The 19863-nt window shown below is 51.1% G+C and overlaps 2 protein-coding genes and 1 long non-coding RNA gene across 8 annotated transcripts in view; 2 read left to right on the forward strand and 1 right to left on the reverse strand.

Annotated features, from left to right (window-relative positions):
- SEZ6 (seizure related 6 homolog) overlaps window positions 1–7140 on the forward strand; it is a 26994-nt gene extending 19854 nt beyond the window's left edge. For 2 of the 4 annotated variants that reach the window (XM_017855074.1, XM_017855077.1), the window contains 12 exons: window positions 1112–1280; window positions 1414–1580; window positions 2193–2387; window positions 2614–2752; window positions 2861–3057; window positions 3918–4112; window positions 4522–4713; window positions 4819–5016; window positions 5314–5352; window positions 5602–5719; window positions 5808–5910; window positions 6076–7140. In XM_017855074.1, the coding sequence (XP_017710563.1) occupies window positions 1112–1280; window positions 1414–1580; window positions 2193–2387; window positions 2614–2752; window positions 2861–3057; window positions 3918–4112; window positions 4522–4713; window positions 4819–5016; window positions 5314–5352; window positions 5602–5719; window positions 5808–5910; window positions 6076–6108 (1745 nt within the window). In that variant the 3' untranslated portion in view covers window positions 6109–7140. The remainder of the gene's footprint in view (window positions 1–1111; window positions 1281–1413; window positions 1581–2192; window positions 2388–2613; window positions 2753–2860; window positions 3058–3917; window positions 4113–4521; window positions 4714–4818; window positions 5017–5313; window positions 5353–5601; window positions 5720–5807; window positions 5911–6075) is intronic. The other 2 variants (XM_017855076.1, XM_017855075.1) reach the window with 2 other exon arrangements.
- Window positions 1–12070, reverse strand: part of LOC108517276 (uncharacterized) — a 14077-nt gene extending 2007 nt beyond the window's left edge. The window contains exons 1-3 of one of the 3 annotated variants that reach the window (XR_001882059.1): window positions 1945–2179; window positions 1763–1830; window positions 822–1033 (exon numbers count right to left, since the gene is read on the reverse strand). This is a non-coding gene — a long non-coding RNA (uncharacterized LOC108517276). Of the gene's footprint in view, window positions 1–821; window positions 1034–1762; window positions 2180–11682 lie in introns of those variants that run through there. The other 2 variants (XR_001882057.1, XR_001882058.1) reach the window with 2 other exon arrangements.
- Window positions 11356–19863, forward strand: part of PHF12 (PHD finger protein 12) — a 52210-nt gene continuing 43702 nt past the window's right edge. Inside the window, 2 exon segments of the mRNA XM_017855073.1 lie at window positions 11356–11482; window positions 12126–12307. Coding sequence (XP_017710562.1) covers window positions 11417–11482; window positions 12126–12307 — 248 coding nt within the window. The 5' untranslated portion in view covers window positions 11356–11416.

Genomic DNA, 19863 nt, shown 5'->3' on the forward strand with positions numbered 1-19863 from the left:
TTTTTAGATGGAGTCTCCCTTTGTCACCCAAGCTGGAGTGCAGTGGCACAATCTCCGCTCACTGCAACCTCTGCCTCCTGGGTTCAAGTGATTCTCCTGTCTCACTCTCCAGAGTAGCTGGGGTTACAAGTGCATGCCACCACACCCAGCTAATTTTTTTGTATTTTTAGTAGAGATGGGGTTTCACCATGTTGGCCAGTCTAATCTCGAACTCTTGACCTCAGGCGATCCACTTGCCTCGGCTTCCCAAAGTGCTGGGATTACAGGCTTGAGCCACCGTACCCAGCCATCAATCTTATTTCATTCTATAAATTCTTCCTGGGTGCCAGGCACAACCAGAGATGAATAACACAGACGCATTCTCAGCCCTCAAGGATCTAGCGGGGAGGCCAGCAAGCAGCTCAGTGCAGAGGATGCTACAATAGGAGTAAAGGCAGAGTGGTGGAGGGGCCTGAGGGACAGAAAGCTACTCCAAGATGAGGGAGGAGACAAGCAAGGCTTCCCAAGGAGATAGGATGGAAGGATTTCAGAAATATTAGTTTGGGAAAGTGGGGTGGATTCCTGGAACAGCATATGCAGAGGTGTGGAGGCATGAAATAGCATGAGATAGTGAGGACACAGTGAAGTGTGCCTGAAGGAGAGGGTATGTAGGGAGAGGGGACTGAAGCAGAGTTTAGAGAGAGTTGGATTCATAAAGAGCTTGAATGCTATTTTCAGCTTTAACTCCAAGGAAGTTGAAGCCCACAGTAAGGGCTTTAATTAAGTCCACCTGGGGAGAGTTGGCCTTCTAGAGAAGTCAGCAGAGAGGGAAAGTGACTTACCTGGGCACACAAGCAGGCAGTGACACATCTACCCACAGTCAAGAGAGATGCCCTGGTGAGCCCCAGGGGTGTGAAAGGTTAGGCGGCAGGATTCTGGAGCTCAAGATGCCTGGAGATGCAGGTTCACAGGGCTAAAAGGTTATCTTCAGGACCATGAGAGCAAAGATGGCAGGGAGGCAAGGTCCCCGCTGCTCCAAGCAGAGGATACAGAGCTGGGAAAGGGAGGAATGCATGTTAGGCTGCCTGGGTTCACGCAGGGGCCTGGGCTACGTCCTGTCCTGGTCTTACAGCTGCCTGCGGCGGAGTGATCCGCAATGCTACCACCGGTCGCATCATCTCTCCAGGCTACCCGGGCAACTACAGCAACAACCTCACCTGTCACTGGCTGCTTGAGGCTCCTGAGGGCCAGCGTCTACACCTGCACTTTGAGAAGGTTTCCCTGGCAGAGGATGATGACAGGTGAGGGGCTGTCCTAGTGGAATGGGAGTGCCTGGCCTGGTAATACCCTGCTGGAGGGACGCTACCCAAGCCTGGGGCCACACCCCCTTTGGGTCAGCCACCAGCCTACATAGCTGCCACTCTCCTGGTTCAGGCTCATCATTCGCAATGGGGACAACGTGGAGGCCCCACCGGTGTATGATTCCTATGAGGTGGAATACCTGCCCATTGAGGGCCTGCTCAGCTCTGGCAAACACTTCTTTGTCGAGCTCAGTACTGACAGCAGCGGGGCAGCTGCAGGCATGGCCCTGCGCTATGAGGGTGAGCCTGCTGGGGCCTCACTGGGGGTGGGGGGTCCAGGGGGATGGGCTCGGGCCTAGGGTCTTTCTCCCACACCCTACCCCTCTCTGCCTCCATGCTGTCACTCCTTCCAAGTCAGCCCCTGTTCACTCGGTACTTAGGCCCCCTTTCCCTGCCCCTCTCTTTGGATCCAGGATCCCTACCCCAGCTTTGCAGGAAACCTCTGCCTGGACCCAGTCCCTGTGGTCCAAGGGAATAAATTCTCCAGATTCTGAAAAGCAAAAAAGGCCTCAACCCTTAAGAAAGAATTGCTGTAGGAGACATTCTAGAACCATTTATGTATGCATGCATTGATTAATTCATTCAAAAAACATGTATGGAGTACCTTCTGTGTACTAAGCACAAAACCAGGCACTGGGAACAGCATGGTGATCAAGATGGCCTCCTGAGCATAATAGGGATGGATGCTCTTGGCTGTTCCTCCTCCATCACCTTCCTGCTCCAACCCCAGGACATATATTTGTCATTCGTACCCAGGAAAAGAAAGGCTCTGGGGAGGGAAGTAGGGAGATTCTTGCCCACTGTGTTTAATACCAGTCAAGGCTGAGCTGGGCTGGGCCCTGTGGTTTACAGCCTTCCAGCAGGGCCATTGCTATGAGCCCTTTGTCAAATACGGCAACTTCAGCAGTAGCGCACCCACCTACCCTGTGGGTACGACTGTGGAGTTCAGCTGCGACCCTGGCTACACCCTGGAGCAGGGCTCCATCATCATCGAGTGTGTTGACCCCCACGACCCCCAGTGGAATGAGACAGAGCCAGCCTGCCGAGGTCAGTAGGCACCAGTGGATGGGCCTGCTGGGCAAAAAGCAGGGTGGGTACCAAGGAAACAGCCACAGAGCCTGGGGCCACAGAGGCCCTGTGATATGCGTGGTTCAGGCTTCCTCCAAGGAGGAGGTGGGGGGTCCCAGCAACTGGTGGGCACTCCTGTGGGCAGATGGTAAGCAACACCGTGGTAAGCTGGAAAAGACCCTTGTGGACCTCCCTTGCCTTCCAGCCGTGTGCAGTGGGGAGATCACAGACTCAGCTGGTGTGGTGCTCTCTCCCAACTGGCCAGAGCCCTACGGTCGTGGGCAGGATTGCATCTGGGGTGTGCATGTGGAAGAGGACAAGCGCATCATGCTAGACGTCCGAGTGTGAGTGCCGGGTCAGGCCGAGCCAACTCCTGAGGTCTGGGGATATCCCTTGTCCAGCCCATCCTCGGGCCCCCGAGCCGGCTCTGCCCTGACGCTCCTCCTCCACAGGCTGCGCATAGGCCCTGGTGATGTACTTACCTTCTATGATGGGGATGACCTGACAGCCCGGGTCCTGGGCCAGTACTCAGGGCACCATAGCCACTTCAAGCTCTTTACCTCCATGGCTGATGTCACCATTCAGTTCCAGTCGGACCCCGGGACCTCAGTGCTGGGCTACCAGCAGGGCTTCGTCATCCACTTCTTTGGTGAGCTTGTCCCTACCCCACTCAGAGTGCAGACAGCAAGCCATGGCAAGTCAAAGAGGCTAGGGCAGTGAGGTGCCTGAATGCTCTCTCAGACAAGAGGAAGCTGGAAAAGTACCAGGGATCACCCAGAGGAAGCTAGTCCTGTTCTCCATCTGCCCTGAAGGGAGCCAGAATTCTGAAGTGGCAAGAGGGGTTTGGGTAGGCAGCAGAACAACTTTCTTTTTCTTCCTTTTTTTTTGGGGGGGGGGACAGTTTCCCTCTGTCACCCAGGCCATGGTGCAATCTCTGCTTACCTCCTGGGCTCAAGTGATTCTCGTGCCTCATCCTCCTGGGATTATAGGTGCATGCCACCATGCCTGGCTAATTTTTGTATTTTTAATGGAGACAGGGTTTCGCCATGTTGGCCAGGCTGGTCTCAAACTCCTGGCCTCAAGTGATCTGCCCACCTCAGCCTCCCAAAGTGCTGGGATTACAGGTGTGAGCCACTGCACCTGGCCAGAACAACTTTCAAACAAAAATGGGGGAACTAAGGAAAGGTGCTGACTTCTTTCTGACAATCTTTCATAGAAGTGACAATTTCCCTCACCCTGCCTGGCCCCGTCTCTCAGGCCTAAGGAACTGGTCAGGGTGCTTTTGGAAGTAAGGCTAAAGCTTAAATGCTAACCCTGGAATCTAGGAGACAGAGCAATGTCAGAGGCAGTCAAGGAGGGGCCCTTGAGAAGAGAGGAATGGATCCCTGAGCCCCCTCGGGACAGTCTAGGTCCAGGACAAACTAGAAGGAGCCAGAGTGCCCTCAAGATGAGGGTACAGTCACTTTGGTGCTGGCCGAGGACCTGCATCTTGTGCCTCTGTGCCCCCAGAGGTGCCCCGCAATGACACATGTCCGGAGCTGCCTGAGATCCCTAATGGCTGGAAGAGCCCATCACAGCCTGAGCTAGTGCACGGCACTGTGGTCACTTACCAGTGCTACCCTGGCTACCAGGTGGTGGGATCCAGTGTCCTCATGTGCCAATGGGACCTGACTTGGAGTGAGGATCTGCCCTCATGCCAGAGGGGTGAGTATATCTGTTCCCCATGCTCCCCTTCCCAACACAACCTCCACACCTCTCTCCTGGATTCTGAACCAGACTGTAGCTGTTATTAGCTAGTATCCTCAAAGTTCCTTGACCTCTTATAGCCTCAGTTTCCTCATCTGTGAAATGGGGATGATACCTTTTCATGGTGTTACCAGCCAAATACTCTAAGTATTTCATTCCTGGTAGATGGCCAATCAGTGTTTATCGAACCTAATAGATGGAAAGGGGACAAATGGTGGGGACACACCAGCACAATGGTAGGGACAGACACATAGGGGGTAGATCTATATGACATGAAGAAGTTAGCTGGCCTGGAACAAAGCCAGGGTGGACTGGCCTCTGCTTAGTTCTCCTTGGGGTACTTCTCCCCATCATCCCCTACCCATAGTGACTTCCTGCCATGACCCCGGAGATGTGGAGCACAGCCGACGCCTCATATCCAGCCCCAAGTTTCCTGTGGGGGCCACCGTGCAATATATCTGTGACCAGGGTTTTGTGCTGACGGGCACCTCCATCCTCACCTGCCATGATCACCAGGCCGGCAGCCCCAAGTGGAGTGACCGGGCCCCTAAATGTCTCCGTAAGTGTCAGTTGAGTAGGAGGGAAAACCTCTAGTTGGAGACAAAAGATGCTGCCTTGGAGGCCAAGGGCATGACACCCTCACTGCGCTCTGCCTGCTTTGCAGTGGAACAGCTCAAGCCATGCCATGGTCTCAGTGCCCCTGAGAATGGTGCCCGAAGTCCTGAGAAGCGGCTACACCCAGCAGGGGCCACCATCCACTTCTCTTGTGCCCCTGGCTATGTGCTGAAAGGCCAGGCCAGCATCAAGTGTGTGCCTGGGCACCCCTCGCATTGGAGTGACCCACCACCCATCTGTAGGGCTGGTGAGTGCCCTGTCACTCCTCAAAACCCTCCCTGGCCCATAGAGCTGCTCTGACAAAGATGTCCAATGTTGAGAACCAGAACCACCTGCCCATGCCACCTTCATAGTAATAGAATAGACCCTTGGTCTCCCCAGTCTCTGCCAGATCCTTCTGATCTGGCATCACCAAGACAAATGCTGGAGTGGGCTCTCCTTGGACAAATCCTTCCTATGATCATCCCACTACCTCCGCTCCCTGCCTTAGTGGTTTGGGCCATTGGGTTCACCCACTGCCCTTGGCCCTCCCCTTTTGTTCCAGCCTCTCTGGATGGGTTCTACAACAGCCGCAGCCTGGATGGTGAGTCTCCACCCTTGAGGGCCACATAAGTGGTCTCCCTGGTCCTGGTTCTCACAGCTCCCAGGTCATGGGCTTCCCAAGGATGGAGGGCAGAGAAAGAGAGGGGTTTGGGCCTAGCAGGGTAAAAAGTTTCCCTGCACCCAGTCAGCTAGAGGGAGCTGGTAGCCAGATGCCCTTGGGCAGAGGTGAGAGAATATGGGATCCAGGTGACAGAGACCTCTGCTCCAGTCCCACCCTCTGTGTCTTCAGTTGCCAAGGCGCCTGCTGCCTCCAGCACCCTGGATGCTGCCCACATTGCAGCTGCCATCTTCTTGCCACTGGTGGCGATGGTGGTGTTGGTAGGAGGTGTATACTTCTACTTCTCCAGGTGAGTCTGGCTTCTCTTTCTGCTCTGCATACCTGCATACTTCACTCCTAACCAGTGCTCCTGACTCACAGGCTTCTCTGCCCCACAGGCTCCAGGGAAAAAGCTCCTTGCAGCTGCCCCGCACACGCCCCCGCCCCTACAACCGCATTACGGTAGAGTCAGCGTTTGACAATCCAACTTACGAGACTGGAGTAAGTAACCATGCCAACCTTGCCACCTTATCCAAGACCCAGTTCTTTGCTTCTTTGGGCAGATAACCCTGAGGGTCCTGCCAAGCCCTCTCACTTTTTTTCCTTTTCCTAGGGAAGGTGAATTATGGCCTGGCAAACCTAATACAAGTTTCCAACTCCCAGCAGTCTCTTTCCTTTGCAGGAGACGAGAGAATATGAAGTTTCCATCTAGGTGGGGGCAGCCTAGGGAAGCCAACTCAGACCTGCACCACAGTCCAGCAGCAAGGCTCCTTGTTTCCTGCTGTCCCTCCACCTCCTGTACATACCACCTGGGAGGAGATGCCACCAATCCCTCAAGAAGTTGTGCCCTTCCCTGCCTGCAATGCCCACCATAGCCTATTTTCTTGGTGTCATTGCCCACTAGGGGCCCTTCTTTGGGCCCATGTCATGGGGCATCTACCTGTGGACAGAACACAGCTGGAGCACAAGCAACAACAGCTAGCATCCTGAGCCTCGTCATGCCCTGGACCAGCCTGGAACACACAAGCAGAGCAGGAGTACCTTTCTCCATATGACCACCATCCTGCCCTGGCATAGCAACCTGCAGCAGGGTCAACTTGACCATGGTGGAAACTGCACCAGGGTGCTCCTCACAGGGCCATCACCAATGGCCAAAACTCCTCTCAATGATGACCTCTGGGTAGTCCTGGCATGCCAACATCAGCCTCTTGGGAGGTCTCTAGTTCTCTAAAGTTCTGGACAGTTCCGCCTCCTGCCCTGTCCCAGTGGAGGCAGTAATTCTAGGAGATCCTAAGGGGTTCAGGGGGACCCTACCCCCACCTCACGTTGGGCTTCCCTGGGCACTCATGCTCCACACCAAAGCAGAACACCCCATTCTCCATGACTGCCCTATACCCTGAGGAGAGGGAGACTTTCCTCCGACGTTTATTTGGCTATTACAAACATCTTCATCCCAATAGTCTCTCTTCCAATTCCAGCCACTTGTCAGGCTCTCCTCTTGGCCACTGTGTTACGGGATAAGGGGAGGGGGTGGGCATATTCTGGAAAGGAGCAGAGGTCCAAGGATGCAGGAATTTGGCATGGAACAGGTGGTAGGAGAGCCCCAGAGAGACACCCAGGAGCTAGCTGAAAACCACTTTGTACATGTAATGTATTATATGGGGTCTGGCCTCCAGCCAGAGAACAATCTTCTATTTCTGTTGTTTCCTTACTAAAATGGTGTTTTTGGAAGAAAAAAAAAAAAAGCAATGGCCAGGTGAATGATGCTTTCTTGGAGGGACAGGAGGTGGGAGATAAATGGGATATGGACTTCAGGACCAGAAGGCATGTTAGACCCACCAACCAGTCATCTCAGATTTTTATTACTACTGTTTTTGAGATAGGGTCTCACTCTGTCATCCAGGGTGGAGTGCAGTGGCTGGCTCATGGTTCACTGCAGCCTTGACCTCCAAGGTTCAACTGATCCACCTCAGCCTCCTGAATAGTTAAGACTACAGGTGCAGACCACCACACATGGCTAATTAAAAAAAAAAAAATTATTGTAGAGACAGGGTCTTACTATGTTGCCCAGGCTGGTCTCCAACTCCTGGGCTCAAGTGGTCCTCCCACCTCAGCCACCCAAAGTGCTCAGATTTTATTTTAAAAGCAATTGTTACATGCAATTGAACAGGGTCCCCTGTCCCAAAAGGGACAGTGCAACAGATGGCAGGCAAAATCAGAGGCCCCAATGGCTGGTGTTGCAGGGATGTGGGAGCCCAGGAACCCCACTGCACATCCACCCAATGCCTTATTTCCTCCTTCTTACCAGGTCCAGAACTACAGGCTGGCACACTCCCAAATCCCTTCTCAATGCCACTGATGCCCTTCTCAATGCTAACTAGGCTCAGGAAGCCTGATGCATCTCTCCTTCCCCTTATTTCTAAGTAAGCAAGGCTTGGGAAATTGGAATAGGAAACAGAGACTGATCCCCAGAACATGAAGCCCTAATCTGGCTTGGCGTTAGAAAACAGATTGTCGGGAGCAGTGGTAATGCAGCTTAGGGGCTTGGCTCCTAAGTTAGGCAAAGGCCCTAACCATGGGCTCCGGAAAAAGGTGGCTGGGAGGATCTTCTTAAGTTTGCCCCTTCCCTAGGGGCCCCAGTACCTACCAAGATGGAAAGTGCCCAGTGTCGCCCCCCAGTATGCACATTCCATACTGAGAGGTGTGCCCTGCATCGCTGCTCTCCAAGAGTAACAGCAAGAGGCAGGCAACAGGAAATTATGGGAGCTCGGAAACCAGCAGAGAAAAATCCGTGAAAGAAATAAGAGCAGCAACCAGCACCTTCTGCTTCTACAGTGTTCCAACAGGGAAGTCTTGACCACTCATGCTGCCTACCCCTGGCTCTAGCACAAGCCACCTTGAAGGATGAGAAGCTCTTGTCAATGCAGAGTGCAGTGCCTAGATTAGCCACAAGAGGTCACTTCCAAAGGCATCTGTATCCCACCTGCTCGCTCCTCAATCCCCCCTGAACTGTCAGGGCGGGAGCTCTCCAAGGTGGCACCATTCCTTGGCCCCACTGGCCTAACCTCATCCTCCAAGTTCCAAGAGGAAGGTGTGTGAAGTTTCCCTGGCTCTTGTCAACAGAGCCAAGTCTTATTTCCCTTATTAGCCCATAGTTCCTATTATCAGCTGCAACTGATGGTGTTGATCAAAGCAAAGCCTTGTTCAGTGGATGGACACCAATGGCTTACTTATCTGTTCCATAATGCCTTCAGGCTGACACAGCAGCACAGCTGGGCCCTGAGCAGTAGGAAAAAAAGCCAAAGAGAGAGAGCACATGAGGTTCTAACCTCTGAGAGCCTGTGGCATAAAGTATAGCCGTAGGAGATAGAAAATCTTGCCTCTTTCATACAAACAATCTAGCTCAGCCCTCCCCTCTCTGAGGGCCACATCTCTGGTCCACAGCCACTGAAGTTTATGGTCGGCTCAGGCTGGTAGAAAGCAGAGAGCAGCCAATTCACATGACATTCTCCACCCCACCATCCATGACTTTATCATTCTTTCCAGGCACCAAGAGGGTCATCAGAAAAGCGAAAAGTCAGGAAAACAGAAACCTAAGACTCTGTACACTGACATCCCTACTCTACCTAACTCATCCTCCTTACTGTACCCAAAGAAAGCATAGCAATTCCTTAGACACAGTCGACATGGTGTAATGGACAGTGTCTGGCTTGAGAATCAAGAAATCTAATTCTTAGGTCTGCCATAAATGCACTATGTGACCTAGGCAGATCACTGCTCCTCCCTGTGCATCTAGAAACGAGGGGATTAAATCAGATGGTCTCTAAATCCTTTCTAGTTTTACGACTCTGAGAATGCTAAGTGTCCCTTAACATTAAAAGTGGGCAGCCGGGCGGGGTGGCTCAAGCCTGTAACCCTAGCACTTTGGGAGGCCGAGACGGGCGGATCACAAGGTCAGGAGATCGAGACCATCCTGGCTAACACGGTGAAACCCCGTCTCTACTAAAAAATACAAAAAACTAGCCGGGCGAGGTGGCGGGCGCCTGTAGTCCCAGCTACTCGGGAGGCTGAGGCAGGAGAATGGCGTAAACCCGGGAGGCGGAGCTTGCAGTGAGCTGAGATCCGGCCACTGCACTCCAGCCTGGGCGACAGAGCGAGACTCCGTCTCAAAAAAAAAAAAAAAAAAAAAGTGGGCCGAGCACAGCTACGAAGCAACAACTCCAACTAAACCCCTAGTGTCAAGCATAACGATGCAGTTTTCTTCTCCACTGCTTCATCCACCATCAGGCAGCAATAACCGCCCATCTCTGACGGCGATATCAAGGGGAGGAGCTGGCGCCCTGAAAAGGAGCATGAATCCCCGCCCAGAATGCGAGCCGGGCCCTCAGACTACAAATCCCGGCATGCAGCACTGACGCTCTCAAAAGTATCCCTTCCTGGCCGGCAAATGACTCTTCCCTGGGTCTATCCTACCATAGACTGCATCGCACGCACATGGAACTACAGCTCCCACAATCCATCAGACCTATCGCGATTCTTGCTCCCAGGGTGCCATGCACCCCGTTCGCCCTTTAGACCCTTTGGCATTGCAAACTGGGAGTTGGAGTCCGGGGTACGCAGGTAGCTGGGCGTTGTCAGGATTACAAACTCTCCGCTTTAGGCTTCCTCTTGAAGAGCAGATCTCAGGGACAGTGAAGACAGGGTGGTAATGGGCAGGCGGAACTCTCCACAGTGCCACCACCACGCAAGGCAGGGATGCTCAGGATACAATTAACTGATAAAATTAACTGTCAGGACGGGAGAAAATTAGGAACCACAGTCGGATGACTGTGTTGGATAACACGCCACCAAAAGCGTCATTTTCTGTCGCAAATGGCTTTTCTCTTTACCAATATGGTGGCCTGGTCCAGCCACACCTGATGCTAGAACCAAACAGTCCACTACAACATCCCTAGGAACACTGCTGTCACCGACAGGCGACCAACTCCATCCAACACCACACCTTGTTCCTTTCTGTTCATGCCTGAGGACTCCAAGGGCATGATAGCCCATATCCCATTACCAAAATGGCGAAAGGAGCAGCCTTCTTGTGAGGGCCTGAGGAAGACAATACGCCTGCGCGGGAGGCGTCTGTGTTATGGAGTGGGAGGGGAGCACCCCCAACACGCCTGCGCAGGACAGAGTCTTCTTAGTTTGCACACAAACACCAATGGATGAAGAGTCCCTAGCTTCCTGCGGCTGCGCCTTGACCCCTACAAGCTTTCCCAAGCGCCTGCGCGAGCCCTCAGGTCCCGCCCTTTTGTCTCAGTGCGCTGGCGCAGGGCAGAAAGGTGGGGCTTCGGTCCTCCAGACGAATGCCAGCGCGGCTGCGCGCTGGGGGGTACTCCCTCACCGCGGCTGCGCGGGAGCCAGGCCGCCGGCTGTCACTGCGGTTGCGCGCGGCGAGCGCCGATCCCGGGGCGCCTGCGCGGGTGGCTTTGCGGGCGCTCGCGGTAAGTTTGCGCCAAGTGCGCGGCAGCCGGGACGCAGACGGCGGCGGCGGCGAGAGGCGGAGCCCGGGGACCACCCCCCATCACCCTTCCCCCAGTCACCTCACGTACCACAACCTCACCTAACCTCTTACCCCCCCCCGTCCGATACCCCCAGCCCCGGGATGGCAGCGCCCGCCAGCCTTCCCGGCCGGACCGGCGGTCGCCAGTGCCGGCTTTAGCCTGTGGGACTAGGCCCTGCCGAGGCCTGACCCCTGGAGCCGGGACCCACTGTGCAGCCAGCAGCCGGGCCGGGACTGAGGGGCTGCTCCCCCCTCGCGGCCCGTCGGGAGAGACGCTGTCGTCCCGGGGATGGGGCCGGGGGGTGGGGGGAAGCCAGGGCCGGAGGAAGCTCGGGACCCCGTGCTGGGAAAAAAGAAGCCGGGGGGCCGGGGTCAGGAGCGCCCCTACCCCCACCTCCCTCCCCCCGGGGTTGGGGGGGGCCGGAGCAGAGAGCACCCAGCCCGGGAGGTGGATGAATGTGGGAGAAAATGGAGACCAAGACGATCGTGTACGACTTGGACACATCAGGGGGGCTGATGGAGGTAAGAGTGGCCCTCCTCATCCCCTTCCCCCAGCGCCGGGAGGGAACCTCCGCCCTCCACCCCACAAAGCCGGTCCTAAACTCGAAGCGCCCAGAGGGCCGAGGGAGGGGGATTCTTCCTCACTTAGCCTCTCCCTCCCCTCTTTGCAATTTAGGGGGCTGAGCTCAGCCTCCGAGGACGTTTGCAGCAGTTTCACCTACCCGCCGCCCTCGATTCGCTCTCCCCAGGCGCCAGCCCACTCCATCTCGTTGCACCGGCAGGCCTCCCCACCCCCTTCTTGTTGGCCCCTTTGTGCTTCCCCCAGCACGTCCGGGTACCGGGCTTCGGGCCTCTCCAGAGCCAGGCTTTGGAGTCCCCCACTGTCCATACAAGGAAGTGGCAAGAAGGGAACCGCGCACCCTCTTCCCATCCCCCTACCCTTGATCCTCCCCATTTGGAAGAAGCTGTTCTCGTTGTGCTGCAGGAACGCGGTTAGGGTGGGCTCCCCTGGTTCCGGGGCTGAGAGGTTCTGGGAGCAGCCTGGATGGGAGGAAGAAGGACAAAAGGGGGGAGAGGGGTGGGTGACGGAGAAGCCGCGCCGGGGGGGCAACGGACCGCCCGGGAGCTCCGAGTGTGCACACACGCCGTTTGTATGTGTGTGCAGCAAATCCAAGCTCTGCTGGCCCCCCCTAAGACGGACGAGGCAGAAAAGCGGAGTCGGAAGCCTGAGAAGGAGCCCCGGAGAAGCGGCAGGGCCACCAACCACGACAGCTGCGATAGCTGCAAGGAAGGTGGAGATCTCCTGTGCTGCGACCACTGCCCGGCTGCCTTTCACCTCCAGTGCTGGTAAGGTCCGGGGACCCTTCTCTGCGCATTCCTTCACCCGGCCTGCCCCTGCCTGCCGAAATAACGGGCGCTTGCAGCCGCTAGCTGACTTTCTGCAGCTGCCCGGGCGAGCACCTCCCCGCCCCCAGGTGTCCGCCGGGTTCTGGCAGTTTAGGGGGGAGGAGCAGCGGTGGGTCCGGACCCCGAGGTGGGGGTTGGGAGGAGTGAAGAGAACCTCATATGGGATTGGAAGTCGCTGGGGAGCCGGGACAGAGCCGGCCGGGGACAGCCGGCAGTGGCGGGGGAGGAAGGGGAGGAGCTCCGGGCCCAGTGCCGATTGCCTGCCCGCGCGCCCGCTGCCCTCGGGGCTCCTGCTCGGCCGGGCTCTCCTTGGGGTGGGTGCGTAGAGCCCTCGGCCACCTGAATTGCCGTGGTCCAGACCCCGGCAACCGGGCTTTTGTGGCTGTAGAAGAAATCATGGAGGGTGTCTCTCGAGTCCGCCTCTTCTTTGCCTCTCTGTTTACAATATGGCGACCTGCCTTTAAATTATATTTTTATTCTCAGCGCCATTTTGGCTGCATATATGATTTGCAAACGTCTCCCAGGGAACGGTAGGGACAGCCCCGGAGTCCTTTCTGCAGAAGCTCCTCAGGGGCCCAGGCTGGGATCTCGCCGCTTTGGTCCCCTTTCTCTACCTCCGCTTGCCCCCTGTTGCCTCTCGGAGCTGCCTTCCTTCCTCCTCCCTCTTCCCTCCTCCCTCCCGGCGCCACTGCCTCTTAGGAAATCGGGCCGGGTTAGACAATTAAAATTGCCCTTGGGCGCCGATTTCATTTCTCCGCTCCGGATCGTCGAGCCCTTCGCTGCAAAATTCTTTGCTGCCAGTGGGAGGATTGTGTGCGGTGGCACTGGAAAGGCAATTTTAAGGAACTGAGTGAGAGCTGGAAAGCCGTACGCTTTTTTCCCCTTTACTGGACGCTAGGGGAGGGGAGAAACCGAACCGAGAGGGAGGGACGTGGGTTGATCGCCCGCTGCGTGATCCTCCTCAGCGGCTCAGCCCAGTACAGTCCACCAAAGAAGAGTTTAAACTCCATCTTCTGCCGGCAGAAATCACCTCTGCCCTCCACAAAAATCCCACATCTGCGGCAGCAAACCCAGATTTCGTCTTGTTCTACTGGGTCTCGTTCTGTTGTTCTGCAACAGTTGACTGAGGCAGAGGTTTGAGAGAGGAGCCAGTCGGGAGAAAGGAAGAGGGGGCTGTTCTGTGTTCCCACCAGTTTTTTGATGTTGCCTTTTTTAGCCCTCTGTTTTTGTTTTGTTTTGTTTTGTTTTGTTTTGTTTTGTTTTTTATGTGAAATTTCACCGAAGGTCCCTTAACAGTTCCATTCACGTTCCATCGCTCGGTTTGCGGAGTAGTGTCTACTATATATTTGTACTAATTGCAGGTTTGGGAACACTTACTAGACAGATGACTGATACTGAGCAAATTAAGTCTGTGGTCAGAAGTTATGTAGGAAGCTCCCATTACCATTCCCAAGATACTTTTGCCCAGGAGGGCACCCCATCCCAGCTTGTAAAATTGCAGGGACAAAAATGATTATCCTAGAGGAAGTTTTGCTGCTGACTTTAAAATTTTTATTATGAAGTGACTAAGGGTCTGTGGTTTTTAGCCTTTACTTCCTATAAGGTGTAATCCACCTGGAGAAAATATCTCTGGTCACATTTCTTTTGCTGTTCTTAGGAGAAATTTGTGCCTGAATATACGTTGTGTTGGTTACCAGTTATTCCCAGTTGCTTACATGTTTTTTTAGTGTGTTTGTTTGGTATGTATACCAGGACTGAGTTGTAGACTTCTTGATTTAAAACGTGGGCTTACATCCTACCCCTAGGATAAACTTGGTGTTAACCATGATGGTTGACATACATGTTGAGTGAGAATTTGATAAGCTCATTTATTTGATAAAGCTGCAATTGTTTATTAGAAACTTAAGGCATGGGAAAAGTGTGCTGTCTGGTTTGCCTGCGATTGGGCTTTTAAACTCTAAAACCTAACCACTGAATTTTTTAATTAGGTGAGTCTAAAGTCTTATCAAGTTGTAACAATTAACAGTTTGCACTTTATATGAAAGGAGAGAGAAGGAGGGACTCTTTAGCTGTTGGTGAGATTCAGACTTGCCTAGACTGTGCATTTAATTGAATTTTTTTTTTTTGAGACATTGAATAGGAACTGGTAATCAGAGATTTGTGAATAGTAGTAAATGAAGTAGTGCTTGTTTAACATCTCCAATTCTCCCTTTGAAGATGTCAGTACTGAATGTACCATTGACTTATCTGAGTTATTATCTAAATCACAAAGCATTGTAGATATTGGTGCAAAGGCAGGAAGTCTTTTAAGTAGGAATTCCCTAGACGAATTTCATTTAGTGAGGCTTATCCCACTTTTCTGCGTCTGAAGCCACACTCTTTCCACCAAGAGTGAAGTATTTTACTTTTTTTTTTCTGAGGCAGGAGTCTTTGCTTTGTCACCCAGGCTGGAGTGCAGTGGTGCGATCTCGGCTCATTGCAACCTCCACCTCCCAGGTTCAACAGATTCTTCTGCCTCAGCCTTCTGAGTAGCTGGGATTACAGGTGCCTGCCACCACACCCAGCTAATTTTTGTATTTTTAGTAGAGACGGGGTTTCACCACGTTGGCCAGGCTGGAGAGTGAAGTATTTTATTAACTCAACCAGAACAGTTAGATCAAGTAGTTAATGTCTCAGAACATTTTTATACTTGAATGTGTTTTTATGAATTTGTCCCCACTGGGTGCAGTGGCTCACGCCTGTAATCCCAGCACTTTGGGAGGCTGAGGCGAGTGGATCACGAGGTCAGGAGTTTGAGACCAGTCTGGCCAACATAGTGAAACCCCATCTCTACAAAAAATACAAAATTAGCTTGGTGTGGTGGCACGAGCCTGTAGTCCCAGCTACTCAGGAGGCTGAGGCAGGAGAATTGCTTGAACTCAGGAGGTGGAGGTTGCAGTGAGCCGAGATCACACCACTGCACTCCAGCCTGGATGACACAGTGAGACTCCATCTCAGGAGAAAAAAAAACTTGTCCTATCACTGCTTACTTGTATCACATGAGGGTAAGGTTGTAGTTCCTCTTGCTTCCCTTTTAAATTGACTAAGACTGAATTACTTAGGTAGGCATGATAATGATAATTTTCCTTATGTACAGAAAGTACAAGAGTAAGGTTGAAGCCGAGTATGGTGGCTCATGCCTGTGATCCCAGCACTTAAAGGGGCCAAGGTGGGAAGATCGCCTGAGGCCAGGAGTTCAAGACCAGTCTGGGCAACATAGCGAGACTCCCATTTCTACAAAATTTAAAGAAAAAGTGAAGTTTAAATTTTGCAAATGCTGTAGGTATTAATTGCAGTGCTGCTGTGGTTCTCCATCCAAAGCTTTGTGGGATAAGTCTCTTTTCAGTCTCTAGTATTCCTTGCCAGTCTGCCTCACTGTGAACGGAATCCAGTACAGTGTTCCAGAAGTGGTTCTAGGCAAACTTTACCTCCTGGGCTTAGTGACATAGCTATAAACCACAGGGGATCTTTCTAAGATAAATAGTAAGGAAATGACTAGTCAAATAAGCTGTTTTAATTGTTCTGTGTTTTCTCAGGAGCCAGTGCTTTGTATGAGGCACATCATCTCTTCCCAGTTAGACTGGGAGCCCTATTTCTGGATTTTCTGTAATGATTCTCTGGGTGAAGGAATTAATTGTCTTGTGCTCAGTACCATGACTTCACCGAAGAATTAAACTTGAAGAACTGATGTCTTTGTTTTTGATTGATAGTGTAATCATTTTATCCAAGTTTAACTGGTTTATCAATTATTCAGAGTGATAGTAGGGGTTACTAAACCTGTCCCTGGAGAATTGGAAAGAGATGTGTGTATGGGTTTTTTTGTTTTTGTTTTTGCTTTTTTGAGACTGAGTCTTGCTCTGTCGCCCAGGCTGGAGTGTAGTAGCGCGATCTCAGCTCACTGCAGTCTCTGCCTCCCGGGCTCAAGCAATTCTCCTTTCTCAACCTCCTGAGCAGCTGGGATTACAGGCGCATGCCACCAGGCCTGGCTAATTTTTTTGTACTTTTGGTAGAGACAGGGTTTCAACATGTTGGTCAGGCTGGTCTCGAACTCCTGACCTCATGATTTGCCCACCTCGGCTTCCCAAAGAGCTGGGATTACAGGCGTGAGCCACCACACCCAGCCGTGGAAAGAGGTATGTTTTTAAGTGTCCCTTGGTGAACCTGACTTCATCATAATTATCATGCCATGAGTTGAGCTTTCTGAAAGTTCTGGTCACTGAACTGATCCCAAAAAATCTGTTGAAAATTAGAATAACCAGTTCAGCTTTAGTTGCCACTGACCCATCTTTCTGTTTGAGATCGGTAGGATTGTTGTCACTGACAGAGTGAATACCATGGGGCATCAGTAATCAGGATGATAAAACTGGCTGGTTTCCTGTGATTGCCTTCTCATGGCATTTTGCTCCAAACAGACTGAGGGACCAAAATGGTCTGATTGAGAAGTGCATCTACCTCAGCAGACCTCAGCATGGTCCCTTCCTGTCAGACAGATTTCTGTAGCATTTGCCTCCGCATGTTATATTTGGAATTGTTGGCCAGCTTTCCTCTCTCTGGTGTTGGCAGCGAGATCCAAAATGAGGTTTTCGAAGAATGAGAGTAAAAAGGTCTCTGTGCACAGGCAAAACTAAGCTCAGCTTGGAGTTTTGCATGTTTTCAGTGAGTCATAACAAAGGTTTCACACATAGAATAGAAAACTGCCTTGCAGAAAATGTTTGATATTTGAAGTGGGGTTGTTTGTTTGTTTGTTTTTGGAGACAGGGTCTCCAAAGCTTGATCCTAGCTCCCTGCAGCCTCAAACTCTGGGCTCAAGTGATCCTCGCACCTAAGCCTCCCAAGGAGCTGGGACCACAGGAATGTTCCACCATGCTGGGCTAATTTTTAAAATTTTTTTGTAGAAACAGGGTCTCACTATGCTGCCCAGGCAGGTCAAGAATCCTCTCGCCTTGGCCTCCCAAAGTATTGAGATTACAAGAGAGAGCTGCCATGCCCAACCTGTTTGAACTTTTAAGGAGGTGGTTTTTCTGATTTTCTTGTGTTTAGCTCCTCATTAGAATAATATCAGGCAAGTGATGGATTAAAATACATTAATTTTAACATCTTGTCAGTATGTTGTTTTTGATATTGTAAGTGCTTAGAAGCCTGGCACTGGTGAACTGGAGGTGACAACGTCTAGATTCCATCTCCTCACCCAGCCCCATCAATAGTAAAATGATTCCACAGTAAACAAACCTAATTTGGTTTTATGTTTATTTTATTTATGTATTTGTTTTGCATTTTCTGTGTTGAATTGGAATCTAGGTATGTCGTATTGTCTTTTTTTTTTTTTTGAGACAGAGTCTCACTCTGTTGCCCAGACTAGAGTGCAGTGGCGTGGTCTCAGTTCGCTGCAACCTCCACATTCCCGGTTCAAGTGATTCTCCTGCCTTAGCCTCCTGTGTCATGTTGTCTTAATGGTCCACCTAAATAGGGAAGATACAGTAATGTTCAATTTTGACTCAGGTTCAGATGCATGCTTCTTAATGTAGGGCTCAGCGGCTTCTTATGAAATGAGTGCAAGTCTCAGAAATATTTAAAGTGGAAAAGGAGGTTATACTCTTGAAAGATTACGGTTTTTGTGTGAAGTAAGGCAAGTACTTAGTAGTACTGTTACAGGAAATTTTTCACTTAAGGCCTGTTCCAAAATTAATTACCATACTCAATAAAAGGTAGGATGCAGTTACAATCTCATCAATCTGCTGCTGTTCCTTAAGGCTCTCAAAGTACTTTATAGATAGCTCCACTAATAATATATTAGGACAGTTTTGGCCTTTGTAAATGACTTGTATGTTTTTAATAGATATAAAGGTTCAAAGGAATATTTAGGTACTGCTTTCATTTGAATCTGGAGGTGGGATACATGTTGGTCTGTTGTAAGTTCTTGGTCAAGTACGCCTCCAGGAGTATTTTTGAAAGTTAAATCAGTAATGTTCAATAAATTGTCTAATCTTTTTTTTTTTTTTTTTTTTTTTTTTTTTTTGAGACGGAGTCTCGCTCTGTCACCCGGGCTAGAGTGCAGTGGCCGGATCTCAGCTCACTGCAAGCTCCGCCTCCCGGGTTTACACTATTCTCCTGCCTCAGCCTCCCAGGTAGCTGGGACTACAGGCGCCAGCCACCTCGCCCGGCTAGCTTTTTTTTGTATTTTTTAGTAGAGACGGGGTTTCACTGCATTAGCCAGGATGGTCTCGAACTCCTGACCTCGTGATCCGCCCGTCTCGGCCTCCCAAAGTGCTGGGATTACAGGCTTGAGCCACCGCGCCCGGCCTAATCTTAATTTAAAAGAAATTCAACTAGTCACTATTAATGTGTTGAATGAAACACTGGTTTTTGTTAACCTGAGTGAAAGTACAAGTGATACCTAAAATTACTTGTGGAGCTCAGTGAATCCAAGGTTCATCCTGGTTGTAGCATTTATCAATACTTACATAGCTTTTTAATGGCTAAACAATATTCCATTGTATGGATGTACATTTTATTTATTAGTTCATTAGTTGATAGACACTTGAGTTGCTTCTGCTTTTTGGTGTGGTAAATAATGTTGTGAACATTTGGGTGCCCGTTTTCTTTGTTGTTAGTTTTGGTTTTGTTTGTTTGTTTTTTGAGACAGAATCTAGCTTCGTTGCCGAGGCTGAAGTGCAGTGGAGTGATCTCAGCTCACTGCAGCCTCTACCTCCCAGGTTCAAGCAATTCTTCTGCCTCAGCCTCCACGGTAGCTGGGATTACAGATGTCTGCCACCACACCCGACTAATTTTTGTAATTTTAGTAGAAACGGGGTTTCACCATGTTGGTCAGACTGGTCTCGTACTCCTAACCTCAAGTGATCTGCCCGCCTCAGCCTCCCAAAGTGCTGGGATTACAGGCGTGAGCCACCACCCCAGCCAGGGTGCAAGTTTTTATGTGCAAGTTTTCATTTCTCTCGGATGTACACCTAGAGGCGGAATTTTTTGGCTCTTATGGTAACTCTTAACCTTTTGAGGAACTACCCGTTTTCCAAAGAAGCTGCATTATTTTACTTTCCCACCAGTAGCATAGGAGGGTTCTAGTTTCTCCACTTCCTTGATAACACTTGTTATTTTCTGCCTTCTTGGTTAAAGCCATCCTAGTGAGCATGAAGTGGTATCACATTGTAGTTTTGAATCAGATTTCCCTGAAGGCTAGTGATGTTAAACTTTTTTTCATGTGGTTATTGGCCATTTGTATGTTTACTTGGAGATGTCTATTCAGATTTTGTCCATTTTAATTGAGTTGTTCGGTTTTTTAATTGAGTTATGAGAGTTCCTTATATGTTGTAAATATAAGTTCCTTGTCACATATGTGATTTTCAACTATTCTTCCATTTTGTGGGTTGTCTTTACAGTTCCCCCATCTTTTATTTATTTATTTATTTATTTATTTATTTAATTTGAGACAGAGTCTTACT

This window comes from Rhinopithecus bieti, unplaced genomic scaffold (genome assembly GCF_001698545.2).
Source record: "Rhinopithecus bieti isolate Rb0 unplaced genomic scaffold, ASM169854v2 scaffold_38691, whole genome shotgun sequence".
Taxonomy (NCBI): Eukaryota; Metazoa; Chordata; class Mammalia; order Primates; family Cercopithecidae; genus Rhinopithecus; species Rhinopithecus bieti.